The following is a 20,462-nucleotide window of genomic DNA, read 5'->3' on the forward strand; positions in this document are numbered from 1 at the left end:
AAGTCCATCCAGTCAATTTTTTCCGGAAATCGCTAACGTGAACATTGGTCGTCCTTCATGGCATGGCCACCGCTAATGTTGACATTTTTTAATAATTTTTTTTTATAATTTTTTGGTTTTTTTTTTCCTTTTCTTTTATTTACTTTTTTTTCCTTTGGACTGAGGCCGGTGAGAGCCTGCAAGCTCTCACCTAACGGCCAGTGACCCTCGCCGGCACTCAGTTCAAAGGAAAAAAAAGTAAAGAAAAAAAAAAGAAAAAACCAAAAAACTTATTTAAAAAATAAAAAAATATATTAAAAAATGTTTACGTCAGTACCGGTCATGCCACATAGGATGACTAGCGTCCGTGTCAGCGATTTCCGGTCAAAATTGGCCAAATGGACTTAATTGACACAAATGCAAAAGGTTTAGGACTAAATTGACACAATTGAAAAGTTTTGAACTAAATTAGCATCAATGCAATAGATTTATGACTTTTTTTTAACACTTTTCCTGATTTGAAAACATCATGCAATTTACTTTACAATCCTCCTAAGATCAATAGCATTTTGTCGGATTTTCTAGTTATAGATAGAAGAGACTCCTATCCCTCCTATCTAAGTTGCATAAATGATGATGCCATAGAGGTGAACTAAGTCTCCTTTACTTTCGGACTAAAATATTCAATTAATGAATGAAGTGAGGTTTCACCTGTTTTCCTTTACTTCCCAATGAAATCTTGTTCTCAAAGCGAGTTTTGACTCATATGAGTATATCTCAACAGGAAATCCCAAAGGCTGTTTCAGATAATGACATTTAAGCTTTTGCATTAATAGTCAAACATGGGTATTAGGAAAAGGGCTAACTCCCAAAAAACAAGTATCAATTTTATCTTGAATGACAATTTTGATTCGAATTTTTTTTTGTTTAAATAAAAATCACTAATTTTTACTCAAGTCTCAAATCTTGCCCCCATTAACCAAACCTTGAGGTCTTGTAGATTGTTACAAGCACTTTGCAGGGCACAGCTTTAAAATCGCCTTCACTATACTTCCCAATAAAATCAATTTATTAATGTTCATCACTAGAGCCCGATATATTACACGAGATCAATTTATTACTATCCATTTGACGTAAACTTCGAAGTTTCGGGGGAGGGCTTGGGCTTGTTTAAAAAGGTTTTGGTTGTGAGCTTGGCTGATCTAGTTCATGGCGTTTCTTGATGGGCGGTGGTCCACAACTTTATATTACGACAAAACAGTGGAGGCTTGCTAGAGAAATTCAATTTGAAGATATTTTTTAATTTCCTGTGAACTGAAGGAGACCATGAACAATTTCACCATTATTCTTAAAGCTATGACTCAGAAAAGAAGACAATGAATCTTGTTTTAAATCCAACTAGCAAAAGATGTAGATTTATTGCTGAGGTGGAATGGTTATGCTGGACAATTAACGATTCCAAGTCAATAGGGCATATTAGAGATTTGAGTGAAATTTTGTAATTTTTTTAAGATAAAAAAAGTTCGAATCCCAATTGTCACTCAAGCTAAAATTAGTTTTTTTTTGTTTTTGAAATTAGGCCACGAGGAAACCATAAAGTACGAGAATTCTCTCTAGTGGCATCCTCATCTCGAGGAAAAATAGAAGAACCTAGTATATGTACCGAAGTTGAATATGAACCATTGAAAAAAGTGGGTCCTCTGTAGATCCTACTGGATCTAAAGTTCCAGATTCCAGATTCAATCTAGTTTATACAATGGGTTTGTGCAATACAAGGCCCACCTCATCTCCACTGAGCAAAAGGCTGAATGACACCATATCTAAAGTAGGAAGGACAAATCGATCAAGTATTAGGACAGAGGAATAAAATGCTCGTTCCAGATTGATGATACATCAGTGCAAACAGGTGAAACCAATCTACCATTCTCAATAAACGTTGCCAGTCATATGGAATTTCTCCATTCCAAGGTCTTAAAACTAAACATAATCTTAATATTATGGGGCGCGCCCAGCTACTAAGGAGGTCTCGAACCAGGTCGCAAACGAAACACACATGGGGCATAATGACCCAAATATTCTAAACCAACGTTCTGTTGTTAGAGCGCCGAGCATAAGATAGGTCGTCAGCGACCTTTCGTTTCCCTGATGATGCTACTGGTGACTGCGTTTTAGATAGGTTAGCAACAAAATTTTCTGCATCAGCAAGAATCACAAACAGTAATGAGTTCTCTCTACAAAGAACATCGACTAACCTATATGTATGATTAGGACTTCTAAAATGCACGAAACTCCTGTTTTGTGTCATAGCAACGATACATTGCAAAGCTGGTGAACAGACCCTCAACTGGCTAGCATGTCTGACAGCATCAGCACATGATCAATGAATTACAGGCTTAAGGGGATGAGCTCTCAGCTTGGACAAGTCCAGATTGGAATCAAGCTCCTCATCTAGTTCTCCGACAATGCTTCTGCGAAAACAGAACATGGAATATGCCAGTAACAATATTTTCATGAACAAAATTTACTTTGAGGCAGCCACAGAGCTAAAGAAAAGTAAAAAGCAGAACGGAGATAAAAATAAACATATGTACTGAGGCAATTCCTTTTGTTCTGCTTTCTGTTGTATTCATTAAAGAACAAAGGGGAAAGGAAAACAGGAAAGAACTTGAACTGAGATGGAGCATGTCATTACATGTTATCGCCCCTATTATGTAAAGACCAAGAACAAGTTGCTGCACACCTTCCTGCAATGAGGGAGAATGTTATTAAGGTTACGGGCTCAGTTTTCTGAAAGCCTATTAGATAACCAAAACTGCGACACGAGTAACATGGAACATAGACAAATCTTTGTGGAGTAAACACGCTCATGAGATTAATCAAGAATCAAATTTGTTGCCTGGTCAAAGCCCTATAAGACCCCATAAACAGGTTAAAATATTGCGATCATCATCGACTCTAGAATAATAGAAGTAGAAATATTAATGGCGAAATGTACCACAATGTTACGTCCATCATTAGCAATGACTGATATTGTTTCTGCGTACAGGAAATAACTATCATAAGAGCAAAACAGAGAAAAATAATTGTGCCTCGAGAAATTGAGTGGAAATGCACACGCAGAGCAGATATCCCCGTTGACATGAGGCATTTAGCTTCGACAGAGCAAAAATTAACATTTTAGGGTGTAAAGTAACAAGAAAGGACAGGCTTGAAACACAAGTCCACCTCAAAAAATCGCTGACCACACCATAAGCCAGACTGCTATGAACAATGCAAAGTTCGCAGTTGGAGATTAACAGAGAAGTGCTGCGTATGCCTATACGATTTTCATATACTAGCCAGTTAATCTTCAACAAGCATATTGCTATTACTTTTCTTGCGTAGCATTTATACATCCAAAGCTATGTGAAATGTGTAGCAAAATGTTCGTCCAAGCATATGAGAGCAAAAAGAATGGAAGCCTCCTTTCATTTCCTCAACGGTGAAGCGAGACCACGGTCATGGATCATCATCCTAAGCCTACCTCAATGGCCCGATTTATACTTAAACTCGCATCACTTTGGGTTTCTTCTCCTCCCATGTGACATCTTAAAGAAAATCAAGCAAGAAACTAAAGACGATAGTCAAGAGACATCCAATCAACAAGAGAATCAAGTCCTGGGCCTGTTGACATGTCACAGCTCCCAAAGCTAATAAAGCTGCTTCTGTAGGTCTGGTTACTGGTCTAAACAACATTGTCTGTACACAACGAATGCAAAGCAATAAGTCGCCAAGTGCTGAAAACCTATCCACTAACTGCTTGAAAGCAACACGATGGTGCTTGAAAGCAGCATAGTAGTGAAACATGCAAAACATTCTATACAACATTTGAAAAATTCGGGAGCAGAATAAATAGAAAATGGACTTGGTTGAACAAACTTACGAGACTGTGAAATCCACATAAGCCACTATTATATATGAAGGTCCCCATTTTTCTACTTTTTGGTGATTTATATAAGTCTTGTGAGTGATGAGAACCCTTTTTTTTTTTTTCATTGCCACAGTCAATGATTTTCATAAAAAAGTAAAATGTTGCTTCATAACACTGTTATGAGCCAACGAGAGAGAGAGAGAGAGAGAGAGAGAGAGAGAGAGAGAGAGAGAGAGAGAGAGAGCTTGATATGAGAAATTCATATGGGTAGTTATTTGCAATATCATAAGAGCAATACAGAAATTTGCAGCCAGTCCCATTGCTAGAGTAAATAATGCTCGGAGAAGACTATGATAACGAGGGTAATACATCTCAATTTTTTATAGAAAGGTGTCTTTTGAATGATAAGGGTAGCAAAAAACAAAAATGTTCATCATCATTGCTGAGATCAAACTCCATCCATGGTTATGGAGTGGCCGTACTCTTCACCAGAGGGAGGGGAGAGGAAGACGAAGCCACTCTGCTTCGTGAGGCCTGAATGAAGAGGAGGGACCCTCACGCGTCCCCAACGGCGGCGGCGCTCCTTCGAGCACTGCCGTCTGTCATTTTCAATTGGACGAGGCCCAAATTTACTCGCTAGCCTCTTGTGCAGCCCGTGAGTTCAGCTCAGCCTTCCTGGCATGGCATGACGAAGGGTTGAAACTGCATGGACCCACCACGTATTTATATAATCTTGTTGATTCTTGAAACAGATCGAATATGGCGATGCATGTCTTCGACGAGCGACAACTAAAGTTTGTGCTCGAGCACGACTCTGTCTTTTCCCCCGAACAGTATTCCATTTATGTTGTCTTTGCTTCCCACGAAACATGCTTTTCATCCGGAATTGAAGAGATAAAGAAAGAAAGAAAAGGCCCGATCAAAGACATAGCTGTCCATTTGACACAGAAAAATCATTGCCAAATATTCCTCAAAGCTGTCACCTTGTCATTAATTTTTTAACTCCTCCTTGTTCCGTCCGCTTCTGAGCAGAATCTTGCCTTGCACAATTCGTCAAAGGGTAACGATTAACAGGTATGAATTTCTGCAAAACACACAACCCGTTTGATTTTCCGTTTTCTTGATATCAACAAAAAGAAAAAAAACCCATGTGTGTTTTCCTCTTTTGTTCCACCATTGATCATGAACTTGGCTTCTAATGCATTGCTTGGCCTTGCCTCTTTGATTCTTGTAGCTCAGTTTTCGAGTATTACTCTGCGTGTACATGGTGTTTATTACGCTTATGAAAGGGATGATTTGGTGAGGCTAAGAGATTATCTGAAGTCTCCTACGTTTAACCTGAGAGCAAATTGGTCAGGACCACCTTGCATCAACAATAGTAGCAGATGGGTTGGTGTTTCTTGCTTGAACTCACATGTTGTCCACCTTGTGCTTGATGAATTGCAACTCACAGGGTCCCTCCCTCCTGGATTCCTGGAAAATGTGACTTTCCTGAGTAGGCTTAGCTTCAGAGACAACTCCATCTCCGGTCCCCTTCCTAACCTTACGAATCTCGTATCCCTGCAAGATGTGTTGCTCTCTGGCAACCGATTCTCAGGTCCAATCCCTCCAGACTATGTCGACCTGCCGAGATTGAAGAATTTAGAGCTGCATGAGAACAATTTGAGCGGACGGATCCCGCCTTTCGGTCAATTGACTCTGATAGGTTTCAACATCTCATATAATCGTCTCGAGGGCCCTATTCCACAAACTCGTGTTCTTCAAGAGTTTCCAAGAAGTTCCTATGATCACAACCCGGGTCTTTGCGGAAGACCCCTGGAGACTCCATGTGCGGTGGCACCTCCTCCATATATTCCACCAATACCAACTCCTGCACCCGGTCCATTTATTCCACCACCGGCCCGGCTAACGAGAGGTCTACGAGCGTGGATTATTACTGTTATTGCTGCAGCGGCAGTTCTAGTTCCTCTAATTACTGTGGTCGTTTTCATGTTCTACTGTAAAATGGGGTTCGGTAGAAAAGAGCAAGCAAGAGAAGACCAGGGAGGTAAGAATGGATGAGACACTAAATCTTGCCAATTATATTCCTAGAAACTAGCAGTGCATTCTCAACTATGCATTATCGCAAGAAATTTACAGGAACTTTCCGAGTAGTTCATTCATTTGTTTTATGCTTCAACAGTTAATAAATGAAAATAGCTTTTAGAAGGTCTTTACGCTCTGAGGTTTAATTTGTCAGTCAGAGGTTCGGTTGAGATGATGGAGAGGAGTAGACGTCATTTAAAGAGCAGGGAGGATCCAGAAAGGACAGTGGAACTTGATATTTTCAACAGGGAGATTCAAGCTTTCGACTTGGATGATCTACTGAGAGCGTCAGCTGAAGTACTCGGAAGAGGGAAACTAGGTAGTACTTATAAAACAATATTGGAGTCCGGTTCGATCGTTGCCGTTAAGAGACTCAACAACATGAACGGGCTGCGCAAGAAAGAATTCAAACAGCAGATGCATATGCTAGGAAACCTGATGCACGAAAACCTTGTCCGGGTCATCTCCTTTTACTATTCCAAGGAGGAGAAGCTGGTCGTCTATGAATTTGTCTCTGATGGCAATTTGTTCAAGCTTTTACATGGTTAGTTCGGATTCTTTACCCTTTCAATTTGATATTTTCCAAAATAACTTAAATCTTTTCCTCTGTCAAAAAACCAATAAAAGGCTTTATTGTTGTCGTTTTTGTTGTGTCATCTGTTGACGATATATGCTTGACTTTTAGCATTAGGCCCTGAATTCTATTTTGTGGGTGCCAGAGAACAGAGGACCTGGAAGAGTACCTCTGGCTTGGGACACGAGACTATCCATCATTAAGGACATAGCCAAGGGCCTGAGTTTCCTGCACCAGTCTTTATCATATCAGAAAGTTCCGCATGCAAATCTCAAGTCTTCCAATGTTCTTATCTCTCGTAGCAACCAGAACTTTTGTGCTAAGTTAGCAGATTTCGGCTTCTTCTCATTACTTTCACCGCGCAAGTCATTAGAAAATCTAGCAATTGGAAGGACGCCGGAACTTTCCCAGGGAAAGAAGCTTACACACAAAGCTGATATCTACTGTTTCGGAATAATAATACTAGAGCTCATGACCGGCAGAATCCCAGGGGAGACCACGGATGACAATCAGGTAATAGCCAGCGATATATCTGAGTGGGTGAAAGAGACGGTGCACGGCGAGTGGTCCACCGATGTATTGGATGTGGAAATATATGCTGCCAAGGAAGGGCACGACGACATGCTCAAGCTCACAGAGATAGCTCTGGAGTGTACGGATTTAGTACCAGAGAGAAGACCCGAGGCGAGTGAGCTTCTTAGAAGAATAGAAGAGATCGAGACCGGAAACCAAGATAACAACTGAAGAACCCAGGAAAGATCTTCAAGTTTTGCTGCTCTAGCTACAGATGGAACTAACTCTTTAACTCATTCTTTCAATGCAGATTCTGCGCCATTCAGTTTTACTCAACGGGCATCTGTATGATATTGATTGCAGATACCACATGAAAGCACTTCAACCCAACGGTGCATCTTTTTACTTAACACATATTGTACGTACTGCTGATCATCAATTGTGATAGTTTTGGTGATGTGGAGTACGAAAATTTTGATTCTGTGACCACTCAATAGTTATCAGGCCTGGCCTAGCTACCTCAATGAAATTCACGTTCTTGTAGTGTTTGGCAATCACTATTTTTGACGGACAGTTTAGACATTGATCCTGCTGTTCTTTATGTAATGAGCAGTAATAAAGCCTGTAATTCAAATCCATAAAGAAGTCGATATAATTCACTTTCACATGATTGGGTTTCCACCACTTCAATTTGGATCGAATTTCCTTCACGGATTAAAACTCGAGACATATTTCTATAATTTAAAGACGTGGCAATTCTAGTATGTCATGGCCATCTAAACGGATTTGTAGACGTTTTCTGGCTGTGTCCGATTTTTACTCGGATTGCTAGAAAACTTACTACATCGTATAAAAATTACTGACATAAAGATTGATTGACAGTCATTTGGGTGCATAGGAAAGCTGTTATCGCAGAGAGATATCATTCGATAGGTTCACAAGTCAAGTTATCAAGCACAGAATTTGTTTGCTTTCTTCAATAAAAGTTACAGCAATACTGGAAAATTGCTGGTTATGAAAACGGTCCGATCGATGTTGAAAATTTATCAACAATAGATAGGTCGAAAGCTAGTTTTCATGATCCAAGAATATCTTACACGACCCTCAGAAACTACTTGTTACCATTACGTGTATTCTCTGTCGATATACTTTGCCATAGAAATCGCATGAAATCTTGGAGATAAACACAATCGAATGGAATTGAATGCACACGAGATGATAAGACTAGAACGTGCTATATATATATCACAAGCAAACAAGAGAAAATGAAAGAAAAGAACAAGAAACAAACGAAATGATAGAGACGATGGACCGTCTCATGTTCAGAGTGAAAACGACAAGAAAACAGAAGACCAGATTGGTACGTGTCGCGGTTCATGCACACCAAACTACAAGTGTCCCGCATGAGTCCAAGGCTCAAGCACCGAGACACTTCCACCTCTTGGCCATGCAAAGAAGCAAGGGCAGTGCGAGGAGCCACCACCTTCATCGTCATCCACCGTCTTACTATACTCTGTAGGAGAAGAGAAGAAACGAAGCCGTGCGAGAACGAGCGGAACGAAAGGAAAATCAGAAGCGGAGAACGTGAATAGCTGAGGACGTGAACAGGGATAAGAGAAAACTAGCCGACCCCATGCCGCCACCGGTTCGGAGCTACGTGCTGAGGAGGGATGACGAGGCCACGCACCCGGACTCCATCCGGGCCGCCTTGGCCGAGTTCTTCTCCACCTTCATCTTCGTCTTCGCAGCCGAAGGCTCCATCTTCGCTCTCGGTATATCGTCATCCTTGTAATTTCGAATACAAGTACAATTGGTTTTCCTTCCTATTTGTATGTCTAGTAAGTAGATTATATGATGCGATTCATGTGCCACTTGCTATTCGTATGATCAACATGAGATGACAGAACTTGACCTGCTCATTTTCGTGGTTTGTCTAGTCCACGAGGTTATTAGATGCACACAATTTGATCTGCACCGTTCATTGATGTGAGAAATCTCTCAAATGGCTAGGATAATCACCAACAATTTAAGGGTCAAGCACCATTCGAATAAATTCCGAACCGTGTTTTTATACTTGATCGCGATACTTAATTTTAGTTTTAAGGAGGATCCGGGTGTTCATAATGTTCACTAGGAATATTAACCAGTGAAGCCAAGATTTGGGATGTGGTTCTTTCATCCTGGGAATGTATGTCTGAAGATTGCAATCTTTTTCCCCTTTCCAATTTTTTTTTCAGATAAGATGTACACAGACACCGGCACAACAGCCACCAGTTTGATAGTGATTGCGCTCGCGTCCGCTCTATCGCTCTCCGCCGCCGTCGGATCCAGCACCCATGTCTCTGGCGGCCACATCAACCCGGCCGTCACCTTTGGGGCGCTGATAGGAGGCCGGATCTCACTGGTCAGGGCCATATATTATTGGATCGCTCAGCTTCTTGGCGCAATAGTTGCCGCGCTCCTGTTGAGGCTGGTCACTGGAGGAATGGTACAACAACATTTCATGTGCTCTCCATAAGAAAACTTTTACCGATAGATGTCGATTACGTGTGAACAATTAAACAGGGGACCTTGACAATTCTTCTCATGTGTTTGGATGACATTGTTTTGGACTAGTGATGTTGATGATGTTTATTGGTAACTCACCTAGAGGTACTAAATATTCATATAAGCTATTGATAGACGATTTTATGACAATTTCCATTTGTGCACTGATTTAACAATTGATTCGAAATGCGACAATGCTCTTCAGAGACCGCTTGAGCTCATCTTGGCCTCTGGAAATATTCTCTCCAATAGCAAAATTAAACACTGTGAGAGTTCTGTTGTCCTTATAATCAACTCCATATGTCTGTGTATACCACATTGCAAAGCCTTGCCGACCATGTGGAACTTCCTGGTGTTTTGACTCTACCTCCGAAAGTCTTTGGATGTGTGGCTCTTATTCATTTGCATAAAAATCAACGGACCAAACTGGATCCATGTGCAGAACGGTGTGTGTTTATTGGATACGGATCAAACCAGAAAGGATACCGATGTTACAACCCCAGTACCAAGAAGATCCATGTCACACTTGATGTTACTTTTTATTGAATCTGAGTTCTTTTATCTAGCATCACTACTGAGAATTCAGTACCTCCGGAGACTAAAGCTGCTTGAGCACTTCCTTTTCCTGCCCCTTTTTCTGTAATTCTTCCCACCACTTAGGATACCCATAGAGTTTAAAACAAGTATCCTTTGGGTGTCGTGAATTCCCACAGTGAGAACACCCTCCATAGACAACGGTAGGTTGTTGTGCACCTCCTTTTTTTCGAACATCCCGATTCGGTGTTCCCCCTATCGTCAAACGGAGTCGAGAGTTTGCCCCCTCACGTCGAGAGATCATAGCCCCACCCGAGACTCCATGTTCCCTAGATGAGAGCATCACCGTTTGTCAAATATCTTCCCGTCTCACCCGAGCATATGCTTGCTCTACAGTGGGGAATGGTTGCATCTGTAGTACATCGGCTCTAACCTTGTCGAGTCGATCATCCAGTCCATCAAGGAAGAGATACACTCGATCTTCTTGAACTGTCGAGTTATATCTCGCAATATCATCAGCACACGTCATGGGATTTAGCCTACGAAAATCGATTTCTCTCCAAAGAGCCTGAAGATTGTTATAGTAGGTTTCAATTGGTCCTCCGTTCTGCTTTAATCGCGACACTTGCCGCTTCAGATCATATACTTGGGACGTATCAGTCCCATCAAAATAGGTTGTTGCTACCGACTCCCATACTACTTTTGCGGTTGGGAATCTTATAAAATTTCCAATCAATGCAGGTTCCATTGAGTTTATGAGCCAACCTTTCACGGTGGCATCTTCAATTTTCCACTTCCGGAGAGCAGGGTCAATCTGGGCCGGTTGTGGAATGTCACCAGTCAAGTATCCCAATTTATCTTTGCCGGAGACGTACATCTCGACAACTTGGGACCACAAGCCATAGTTCATGCCGTTGAACTTAATGGCAATTGTAGGGGTAGAGTTTTCTGTCGATGATGGTGGATTATGTTGTGCTACAAGTTGCTTCATCGTAGCCGTAAGATTCTCAAGGATCGCTGAGGCTGTCGATCCTTCACTAGATGGTGTTGTAGCTATTTCCCGTCCCTCCAGGGCACATGGCGGGTCATAGGATTGATCCTCTGATACCATGAGGAAAAGAATTCGTTCTTGTTCATCTATTCCAATGACTGAATGGAGATACATATACATGTTTGGCCTAAACTTCCTCCTACAAATATGGTAACTGGATATACACAAATAACAAAACGATTTCTTCTTATTTTGGTGCTAATCTATTTCTAAAATAAAATATATTCGTAAAATACAACAACCAGCTAATTGACAGCTCAAGCCAACAAAGATGAAGTTGCATTCACTATTAGGGTCGAGGGAAGTTTCATGGCAACTTGTTAAGCTTGGTTACTTGCCAAAACGATGGAACTGGTCCACCAGATAGAAAAAAAGTGGATGACACCATCTTGTGTTCTTAGCAATCAGTTGATGGGTTGCGTTTTAATGAGTAAATGCATCATTGGACTAAGAAAAAACTAAGTCAGACAACATCTCACCGGGCCCTGATAAGCAAGATTTGATGTGCTGACAAGAAAGTCTTGCGCGAAGACTCGACAAAACCTTGCGACCTACTCTCTTAAATCATCAGGAAAAGTAAGCATCAGCTTTACGTCCATTTCATCTCCTCATAAGACCTAGAAAGATAAAGAAACGGATAAGTCTGAACAATTTGAACGTCACGACCACGGTGCGTGTTTTGGTGCATGTGAACGAAAGGAGGGAAAAGAAAAGTCATATATGTACAGATATTCGACGTTCAATCATCCCATAAATTTATTGGAAATTGCGATGACAACGAGATGAAGAATGGTAGCAATCGGGGCATTCAATTCTTTTGCATTTTTTTTAGTTGTCGGTGGTTTTCGGCTGAAAGCTTGATAACCATTTGAATTTATAGACACTAATTTAATTAGCCCAATGTTTTTTCAAAGCGAAGACGACCCTTGCTCGCTTGGCTTGAAGGTCTACTCATCTTAGAGATCCTTAATCTAATTGGGGAGATGAATCTATTCAAAACGCAGACGGTTTTGGAGTCGAACAAAGACGACGATTGCGTTCTTGTTGGCTTCCCGATTCGACCTTCTATGGCGTTTCACTGTCAAAAAGGGTGGATGGATGACAAGGTCCTAGTCCAACCATGCACAGACATCAAACGCAAGCCGTAACATGCAAACGATAAACACACGGGAAAAAAAGAGCAGAGGAATCCCATAAACCGAACAAAAATATCTTCCGCGATTTTGCAATCGACCGAATGTGAAATGTGATGGAGTCGATGTTCGTGATGACATCAGAGGCAAGCTGTTGCCTCAAATGTCAAATCGAGTTTCCTCCATAAACATGCACGGCAACTGAGTCGATGTTCGCGATGCATCGTCATCTTTTGTCAGCTAATCTGTAGTGAAAGATATAGTCACCAAAGGCGCGGGCTATCATAGCAAAGAGGACGATGTCGAGATGATTGGTCGATTAACCCGTTGCAGAGGTTATGTGAAATTTACATTGCTAGAAAGAAGATGAAGTTGCATTCACTATTAGTGTCGAGGGAAGTTTCATGGCAACTTGTTAAGCTTGGTTACTTGTCAAAACGATGGAACTGGTCCACCAGATAGAAAAAAGTGGATGACACCATCTTGTGTTCATAGAAATCCTTTGATGGGTTTCGTTTTAATGAGTAAATGCATCATTGGACTAAGAAAAAACTTAGTCAGACAATATCTGACCGGGCCCTGATGAACAAGATTTGATGTGCTGACAAGAAAGTCTTGCGCGAAGGCTCGACAAAACCTTGCGACCTACTCTCTTAAATCATCAGGCAAAGTAAGCATCAGCTTTACGTCCATTTCATCTCCTCATAAGACCTAAGAAAGATGATAAGTCTAAACAATTTGAACGTCACGACCACGGTGCGTGTTTTGGTGCATTTGAACGGAAGGAGGAAAAAGAAAAGTCATATGTGCACAGATATCCAACGTTCAATCATCCCATAAATTTATTAGAAATTGCGATGACAACGAGACGAAGAATGGTAGCAACCGGGGCATTCAATTCTTTTGAATTTTTTTTAGTTATTGTCGCTTTTCAGCTGAAAGCTGAGCTGTTATCTTGACCTTAATCCACTTTTTGATTCGTATAAATACGACCAATTACACTCTCTGGCTCCTTCAGTATCTGACTGCACATTTTAGTTCGTTTTGGGAGAGAAGCAACTTCGGCAAATGGCTACTTCGTTTGGTTCGAGAGGGCGGTCCGCGGTTGGAGTTGTGGTGGTGATAGCCGTGTGCATTCTATATGCTGGCGTCGCCGCCTCTGGACGGCCAACGACGAGCGCTAGCATGGACCTGCTCAGTGCAAGAGGCGGAATCAGAAGAAAGCTTCTTAAGAACGGGCTCGGTTTGACTCCTCAAATGGGGTGTGAGATTACTACTCCTTTCTCTCTGGTTAACCTTCTTGTGATGGAACCTGATTGATCAAATGGACAGAACTAATTATAGTTTGAACATGAAGAAAGATGATACGACCTTTCTGTTTGTGGGCCTTGATTAGTATAGTCATAAGATGAGTGGGAAAATGTTCTCGTTTCCATCAATCATGCGAGATTCGCATGAGACTAAACATGCCACTCTCCTCAGTTTTTCACTTACTTTTAAGTCTTACTTTTTCAACACGAAATGGATCCATGAATGAATCTTTGCTTTTTTGTGGACAGTCAAATCGATTTTCCTTTCGGTCAAGTAGGATTTGATTCGCAACGAGAAGTAGAAACAGACATTAGAGAGCTAATAAATAGATTTGCATACTAAATGATTACTGGAATTGCAGTTTATCGGCTTCCCGTGATGATCATTTAACAGATGATTAAGGTCACCAATGTCAGGAAGCAGTTGAGAGCTCTAAATACAAATAGAACAGATCTTGCAAGCTGTTGTTTCAATATGGTTTATTTTAGCTGACACATTACATTTGGATTCCTGGGTTTCAACTTTGGGGCACCAAATGAGACAAAGTTTCACGTGATGCATGACTCTTGCGTGCATAAACCTTCCCTGGCTTTTATTAAATAGTTTTGCACACTGCATTTGGACTTTGGAGTGTACTACATTACTATTGCATTGTTTTAGAGAATCTGATCACGTTGTGAAGTCTTTTTCGCCATTTTCTTGCAACAAGAATAATTGCTATTTCTTGCATTGGCACATAATGATGTGTTCAGCACATTAAATTACTTCTATAAAATTCCAAGAGGCGTTTTATATAAGATGAAATGGAAAGCTGATTTTCTAGCTAATGTTTGATTTGATTTGGGCAATTTGATTCTGAGAGGTGAACAGATGGAATAGCTGGAACCACTTTCACTGTAACATCAACGAAAATTTGATAAAGGCAACAGGTAACTTGATTAACATACGCCAATGGAATCGATTGAAAACATTGTAGGATTTAATCTGGCTCAGCGACTTAACACCTCTCTCTCTCTCTCTCTCTCTCTCTCTCTCTCTCTCTCTCTCTCTCTCTCTCTCTGATGTCACAGCGGATGCCATGGTCTCATCGGGACTTGCTGCACTAGGATACGAGTATATAAACTTAGGTGGGTCGACATGTTTCTGCTCGTGTACAATCATAAACTTTATAAAGCATTGTCTGAATTTTTGTTGTTTCTGCTTTTTTTTTTCCTCCTTTTCCTTTTAAAGATGATTGCTGGGGCGAGCTTAATAGAGACTCTAAGGTACACTCCTATATCTCGTCTCGCTACCGTATGATAAGAGCATAAAATTGGTTAGGGTTATCAAAAGGAGGGAAATTCAATAATTGTGGCAGGGTAATATGGTTGCCAAGGCTTCAGCGTTTCCATCTGGAATTAAGGCACTAGCTGATTATGTTCACAGCAAAGGCCTCAAGCTTGGGATTTACTCAGATGCTGGGTATGGCCATAGCATTAACTCAAGCAAGTCTTTTTAAGTTCATTACATTAGGTGAAAGAAAACAGGAACAGAAAAAACCATCGTTTGATTACCACATAAACTTCAATCTGGTTTCCTTTTGTAGATCTCGAACCTGCAGTCAAACAATGCCCGGATCACTCGGTCATGAAGAGCAAGATGCGAAAACTTTTGCTTCCTGGGTAGAATTCAATAGTTTCTGAAGAATTGAGCCATTATTAGTCCGCATCGTCCCACTCACTCACGCACTCGCTCGCTCTAATGTTTTCCATCCGTAGGGGGTTGATTACTTGAAGTATGATAATTGTAACAATCCCGGTACGAGTCCCAAGGAAAGGTAGACAGTTTTTTTTTCTGATTTTTTGCGCTTTGGCTGCTGAATATCCTCATTTATGACATAACATAATATACCGAATTTAGTAAGCAGAATTTTGAAAGTGGTTCTGCCATTACGAATCAATGTTAAACTTTTCGTTTCCTAACTGTAACTACTTTGCTGAAGGTACCCAATCATGAGTAAAGCCCTGTTGAACTCTGGAAGAAAAATCTTCTTCTCTCTCTGCGAATGGTGAGTTGAGCTTTTTGCAGGATTAATTATCTCATCCATCATTTGCGTTTGTGCTCATAAGCAAGAGAGATCTCACTTTTTCCACCAAAACTTCAGGGGACAAGAAGACCCTGCAACTTGGGCTCCGTCCATAGGGAATAGCTGGAGAACGACCGGAGATATATCCGACCACTGGGACAGGTGACTGATTATAAACATAACATCTGCTGCATGTCCTAATTGCTGCATATAATCAAAAAAGAAAAAGGGATCTAATTTTTAAATCTCTCTGCATAATGGAATGGAACCAATCTTGAAGCCTATGATTAAGTTTCACTATCTGGGAATTAGTTTCTGTCAACATAAACCAATGACATCATCGACTCTGCGATCTTTTCAGCTCGTATTCTTACGACTTCACTTCTGATGTGATAAATAAGTAATGGAAATTTTCTCTTTGCATCATCAGCATGACATCTCTGGCGGATCAGAATGATAAATGGGCATCATATGCTGGACCTGGAGGATGGAATGGTAATGAAGTTCATCTTCCCTATTTTTTTTTTTGTTTAATAATTTTGAAAATCGAACAGAGAGATTGAAAGAGAGGAACTTGCAAGATGAACAATCAACAAGATTTTGCAATAAAATGTGTTCAGATCCTGACATGCTTGAAGTCGGAAATGGTGGAATGACTACAGAAGAATACCGTTCGCATTTCAGCATATGGGCATTGGTCAAGGTATGAACAAGACATTGAAATAAACGCGCACATAAGATAAGACGCGTTTTCACGAGTTTTCTTTTCGTGTTCTGAACAGGCTCCTTTGTTGATTGGTTGTGATCTGCGATCGATGGACAGCACGACCCTCGAGTTGCTGAGCAACAAGGAAGTTATTGCTGTTAATCAAGGTATCAACAAATTTTGTTTCAATGGAATGCCCTACGACCAATTTTTCCTCAGAAAACACGTTTGCTAAAAGCATTTTTACTCTTTTGCAGATCGCCTTGGCGTTCAGGGGAAAAAGGTTAAGTCAGATGGCAATCTTCAGGTAAACTTACTTTAGTATGATCACCCTTCCTTGCATCAATAGCGGAACCCGGAAACCAATCAATCAGTCATAGTACAGTTAAAAGCAACATTGCATATGCTCTACATCAATTCTCAATATCAATATGTGATGGTTTGCAACGCATAGGCCCTTTGCAGACATTTAAAAGAAAATAAATTGTAATAATATGCAAGTTCCCTATATTTAGGAGTGTAAGCGTGTCAATGCTTCCTCATCTGTTCAAGTTAATAAGCTAAAAAACTTTAAAGCAGTGGCTGGGAAACCACCAGTTACTTGGTGATAGATCCTTTACTTATACAAATTCAATTAATCATTAGAAGTTACAGAGTTAAGTTGATGGAAGAAACAAAAGTCTCGTATCTATCACAGCAATGGATTCAACTACAAGGTTGATTATCAGGTTAACAACCTAATATTCTGTTGTGAGATTATTAACATTGTTCATGACCTAAAAAGATGTTTCAAGCATGCAATTATGCATATTAGGGCAATCCACAAACAGTCATGCAGAATAAATACCAGGGTGACTAATAGATTACGTGAAGTTATCTTTCGGAAAAATGTTGTTCGTCCTATCATTTTTAGCATAAGCTTACAAAGTTCACAATCGTGCATCCAAAACATTGTAGGTTTGGGCAGGTCCCCTCAGCGCGAACAAGGTAGCGGTTGTTCTATGGAATAGAGGTTCATCGACAGCTACAGTCACTGCCTCTTGGTCCGACATTGGTCTCAAATCTACAACAGTAGTCGATGCAAGAGACTTGTGGATGGTGAGACTTCGGAACCAAACCTACTTGTTTATTTGTTGAACTGTGCTCACAAAAAATTACTGAATTTTGGTGCAGCATACCACCCAAAGTTCAATCAACGGACAAATCTCGGCAGATATCGACTCCCACGCTTGTAAAATGTATGTTTTGACTCCGCAATGACACGGAAACATCAGCAGAAAGGAAACTGGGTTGAAAATAAGGCTGTGCAGAATTAATTCTGTGCTAATTTGATACTGTTTCATCATTGATGTAAGAAATAAACCACTGAATCGTTGATATATAATGAGATATGATCACCAAGTTCAGCAGTCTTCCTATGCCTCCTATAAAGCAACTTCCCCCCCAAAAAAAATGAAGCTAGTGACTTACAATTAGCAAGACAATAAAGAAAAGAAATATGGCAGTAAAAAAGGAATTCGACGATATTAGCCGTCTTCAGATCCAACCAAGCCCCAATCAGACATCATGAATGGAGGTCCTCTTACATCAAATATTTCACATGTTGGCATAACAACTGCAAGAACAGCAGTCAGTAGCCCTTGTTTCCTCGAATCCTTGCTCTCATGTCAACCTGGGCAAAAAAATTAAACGAGGAGTTAGAGAGGTGCATTGCTTACAATCAAATGGTTGTAAGAACCACCATGTTCAGCTCCTCTCATGGAAATCATATCATACTCTTTCTGTCCTTGTAGGCTGTACCTATCGGCATAATGAATTTTCAACAAGTCCCCCACGCCCACCCCCACACCACACCACACCACCACCCCCCCCCCACACACACACACACACACACACACACACACACAAACACAAACACAAGCAAAAGAAAGAAACACTTGGGTAAACACATCTATCTGGCCACCAAGGAAGCTTCCAACATGAAAGAACTGACTTAGAAGTGTTGTGTGACAAAAGCTGGCTAAAACTCAAACTAACCAGTTCAAATTCTTCACGGTTTCTCTCTCTAAAAGTGGAATGGACACCCAAAATCCACATGGGTGTCTTTATTTCTCTCTGCCACCACATTACGTCCGTTGGTCATTAAACCCCTCCAAACTGAACTTGTCGACCCCGTTACAAAACTAAGAACGAAAATACCATACAAGTTTCAAAAACTAACTAGATAAAATTGACTGAGCATGTCTGTGAATAGTCAGAGAAATGAGAATAGTTACCACGAACCAAACCATGCAGCAAGCACACTAGGAGAAGATCTAAAATCTACTTAATGGCGGTTCACGAGTGGCCTCAAGAGAATGAGGCCCCTCATCCAATATAACATTCCCTAACTTGCTTTACTGTTGTGAATACCCAAAAGATGGAAGGGCAAGTCAGCTCAAGGGTTGAAACCACTCAAGATATTTATACTTCATGGCCAACTAAAACCAACTATACCATGCCGGAACTTTCAGCAACCGATCAAATTTCTCAGGGCGAACGTGCGGTCTTAACATGACTTCATTGATCGACCGGCACAACAGCGAAGTAAAGGCACGAAATAGTATCCATCCTCAGAAAGATTCATTTCCTAGACCACGTTCCACCGTACCTCTCCAAACAGCACAGTCCACCAAACATTTTGCACTTTGCCGCACGAGAAAACGAATGTTTTCATCACACCCATCAAACTAAAACTCCTAATTGAATCCATACTCGCAAAGGCAACTACTCCAGCATCAAAAAGCCCGAGGAATCTTTGCATAACTGTTTCCTACCAACTCAAGTCATGCTGTAGTAAAACTGCATTTAGCTAACAAAATTCCAGAAACACCCAGGAACGAATTCCCACCCAGAATCACACCCAAAAGAAGCAAATCCCATATCTTCCAATTTCATTACCAGGAACGCAACAAAACGTGCGACCTCCATTCATCATGATTCATCAGACCCTGAAAGCTGAAATTGCACAGAGAGGGAGAGAGAGAGAGATGCCTGGCCTCTCTTGCAATTGAAGTAAGTCTCCCTCAGGCCCACGCACTCGGTGGATATGGAGGGGCTCTTCTCCCCGGCGCATTCCCTGTACGACCGCTTCTCCACCTGGCAAAAAGCCAAAGCCCCAACCCCCGAAAGAAGCACGGTCAAATCGAAGGAGGACACGGGAGGAGGAGGAGATCGTTCCGAGGGGAAAACGGAGGGCCAAACCTTGACGCAGTCGGATTCGCTGAGGCACTTGACGAGCTCCATGGCTAGGCCCTTGCATGACTTCGACATCCTCAGCGTCGCTATACAGTTCAGAACCTCTGACTCCCTAGAGAGAGAGAGAGAGAGAGAGAGAGAGAGAGAGGGGTTTAGAGTTTTACAGAGATTGATTTACTGAGAGAGGACTCTCAAGATCAAGGAAATAGAGCTTGATTAATGAAATTTCGATTCCATTTTTTTGCGAAAAATAAATTATTTAAAAAATATTTACCTCTAAATCGAACTTGTATGGCTTATAAAAAGAAGGGAAAATTCCAATTAAGGACCTCACTTAGGGTCCTTTTCTCAAAAGAGGACTCAAAGTGAATATGGTGTCAAATAAGGACCTGAAGTGCCCAATCAGTCTCAAATGCCCGAAGTACTCAATTTATCTCGGGTAAGGCACGGGTTCGCCAGCCGATCAAATCTCGCCGTAGGCGAAACACGATTATTGTTAAGACAGCCAAGACAGTACATTCATCTCTGTTTTTTTTCTTTTTCTTTTTTTTTTCTCTTCCCTCCGCCGGCCATAGCCGGGGCCGGTGGAGGTCTCCGGCCTCAGGCGGAGGCTGCCCTCGCCCGACGCCGGCGAGAGTCGCCCTCGACTTGGCTAGGCGGGCGAGGGCGACCCTCGCCGGCGAGAGGGCGAGGCTCGAGCTCGCCGGCCATCCGGGCGAGCTCGGCCCGCCGAGCCGTGCCAGATCTCGGGGGAGCTCGAGCTCGCGGCCATCCGGGCACCGGCGAGCTCGCCCAGATCCGGGCGAGCTCGAGCTCG

The 20,462-nt window shown here is 41.5% G+C and overlaps 3 protein-coding genes, 1 long non-coding RNA gene and 1 pseudogene across 4 annotated transcripts; 3 read left to right on the forward strand and 2 right to left on the reverse strand.

Moving 5' to 3' along the window:
- Positions 1-2,130: 2,130 nt before the first annotated feature.
- On the reverse strand, positions 2,131-3,652 carry LOC115676240 (sm-like protein LSM8; annotated as a pseudogene).
- A 1,010-nt stretch (positions 3,653-4,662) lies between these two features.
- On the forward strand, positions 4,663-7,611 carry LOC115676234 (probable leucine-rich repeat receptor-like protein kinase At1g68400). The gene is made up of 3 exons (XM_056319833.1): positions 4,663-5,936; positions 6,129-6,518; positions 6,694-7,611. The coding sequence occupies exons 1-3, from the start codon at positions 5,072-5,074 to the stop codon at positions 7,290-7,292; spliced, it is 1,854 nt and encodes a 617-aa protein (XP_056175808.1). The 5' UTR covers positions 4,663-5,071; the 3' UTR covers positions 7,293-7,611.
- Positions 7,612-8,694: 1,083 nt separating this feature from the next.
- Positions 8,695-9,579, forward strand: LOC115676233 (probable aquaporin TIP-type alpha). The gene is made up of 2 exons (XM_030599109.1): positions 8,695-8,833; positions 9,299-9,579. The coding sequence occupies exons 1-2, from the start codon at positions 8,695-8,697 to the stop codon at positions 9,577-9,579; spliced, it is 420 nt and encodes a 139-aa protein (XP_030454969.1).
- Positions 9,580-13,323: 3,744 nt separating this feature from the next.
- Positions 13,324-17,820, forward strand: LOC115676274 (alpha-galactosidase-like). Its single transcript, XM_030599159.2, has 15 exons — positions 13,324-13,588; positions 14,508-14,566; positions 14,708-14,764; positions 14,868-14,902; positions 14,995-15,098; positions 15,223-15,298; positions 15,395-15,453; positions 15,619-15,684; positions 15,781-15,864; positions 16,133-16,197; positions 16,323-16,405; positions 16,485-16,575; positions 16,666-16,715; positions 17,366-17,506; positions 17,582-17,820. Exons 1-15 carry the CDS (start codon positions 13,395-13,397, stop codon positions 17,666-17,668), a joined length of 1,251 nt encoding a protein of 416 aa, XP_030455019.1. The 5' UTR covers positions 13,324-13,394; the 3' UTR covers positions 17,669-17,820.
- On the reverse strand, positions 17,760-19,435 carry LOC130138133 (uncharacterized). The gene is made up of 2 exons (XR_008816544.1): positions 18,685-19,435; positions 17,760-18,080 (listed from the first exon to the last, which is right to left on the reverse strand). It is a non-coding gene; the product is annotated as an uncharacterized LOC130138133 (long non-coding RNA).
- Positions 19,436-20,462: the final 1,027 nt, after the last annotated feature.

This window comes from Syzygium oleosum, unplaced genomic scaffold (genome assembly GCF_021117445.2).
Source record: "Syzygium oleosum isolate NSW1041296 unplaced genomic scaffold, Sole_v2.1 Sole_v2.01, whole genome shotgun sequence".
Classification (NCBI taxonomy): domain Eukaryota; kingdom Viridiplantae; phylum Streptophyta; class Magnoliopsida; order Myrtales; family Myrtaceae; genus Syzygium; species Syzygium oleosum.

Bases quoted from the DNA above. Each gene is read 5' to 3' on its own strand.
- LOC115676233 (XM_030599109.1), top strand. From the start codon at position 8,695: ATGCCGCCACCGGTTCGGAGCTACGTGCTGAGGAGGGATGACGAGGCC. The intron at 8,834-9,298 runs GTATATCGTCAT...TTTTTTTTTCAG, and splicing joins AGGCTCCATCTTCGCTCTCG to ATAAGATGTACACAGACACC.
- LOC115676274 (XM_030599159.2), top strand. From the start codon at position 13,395: ATGGCTACTTCGTTTGGTTCGAGAGGGCGGTCCGCGGTTGGAGTTGTG. The intron at 13,589-14,507 runs GTGTGAGATTAC...AGAGGTGAACAG, and splicing joins GGTTTGACTCCTCAAATGGG to ATGGAATAGCTGGAACCACT. The intron at 17,507-17,581 runs GTGAGACTTCGG...ATTTTGGTGCAG, and splicing joins ATGCAAGAGACTTGTGGATG to CATACCACCCAAAGTTCAAT.
- LOC115676234 (XM_056319833.1), top strand. From the start codon at position 5,072: ATGAACTTGGCTTCTAATGCATTGCTTGGCCTTGCCTCTTTGATTCTT. The intron at 5,937-6,128 runs GTAAGAATGGAT...TTAATTTGTCAG, and splicing joins AGCAAGAGAAGACCAGGGAG to TCAGAGGTTCGGTTGAGATG. The intron at 6,519-6,693 runs GTTAGTTCGGAT...TGTGGGTGCCAG, and splicing joins TTTGTTCAAGCTTTTACATG to AGAACAGAGGACCTGGAAGA.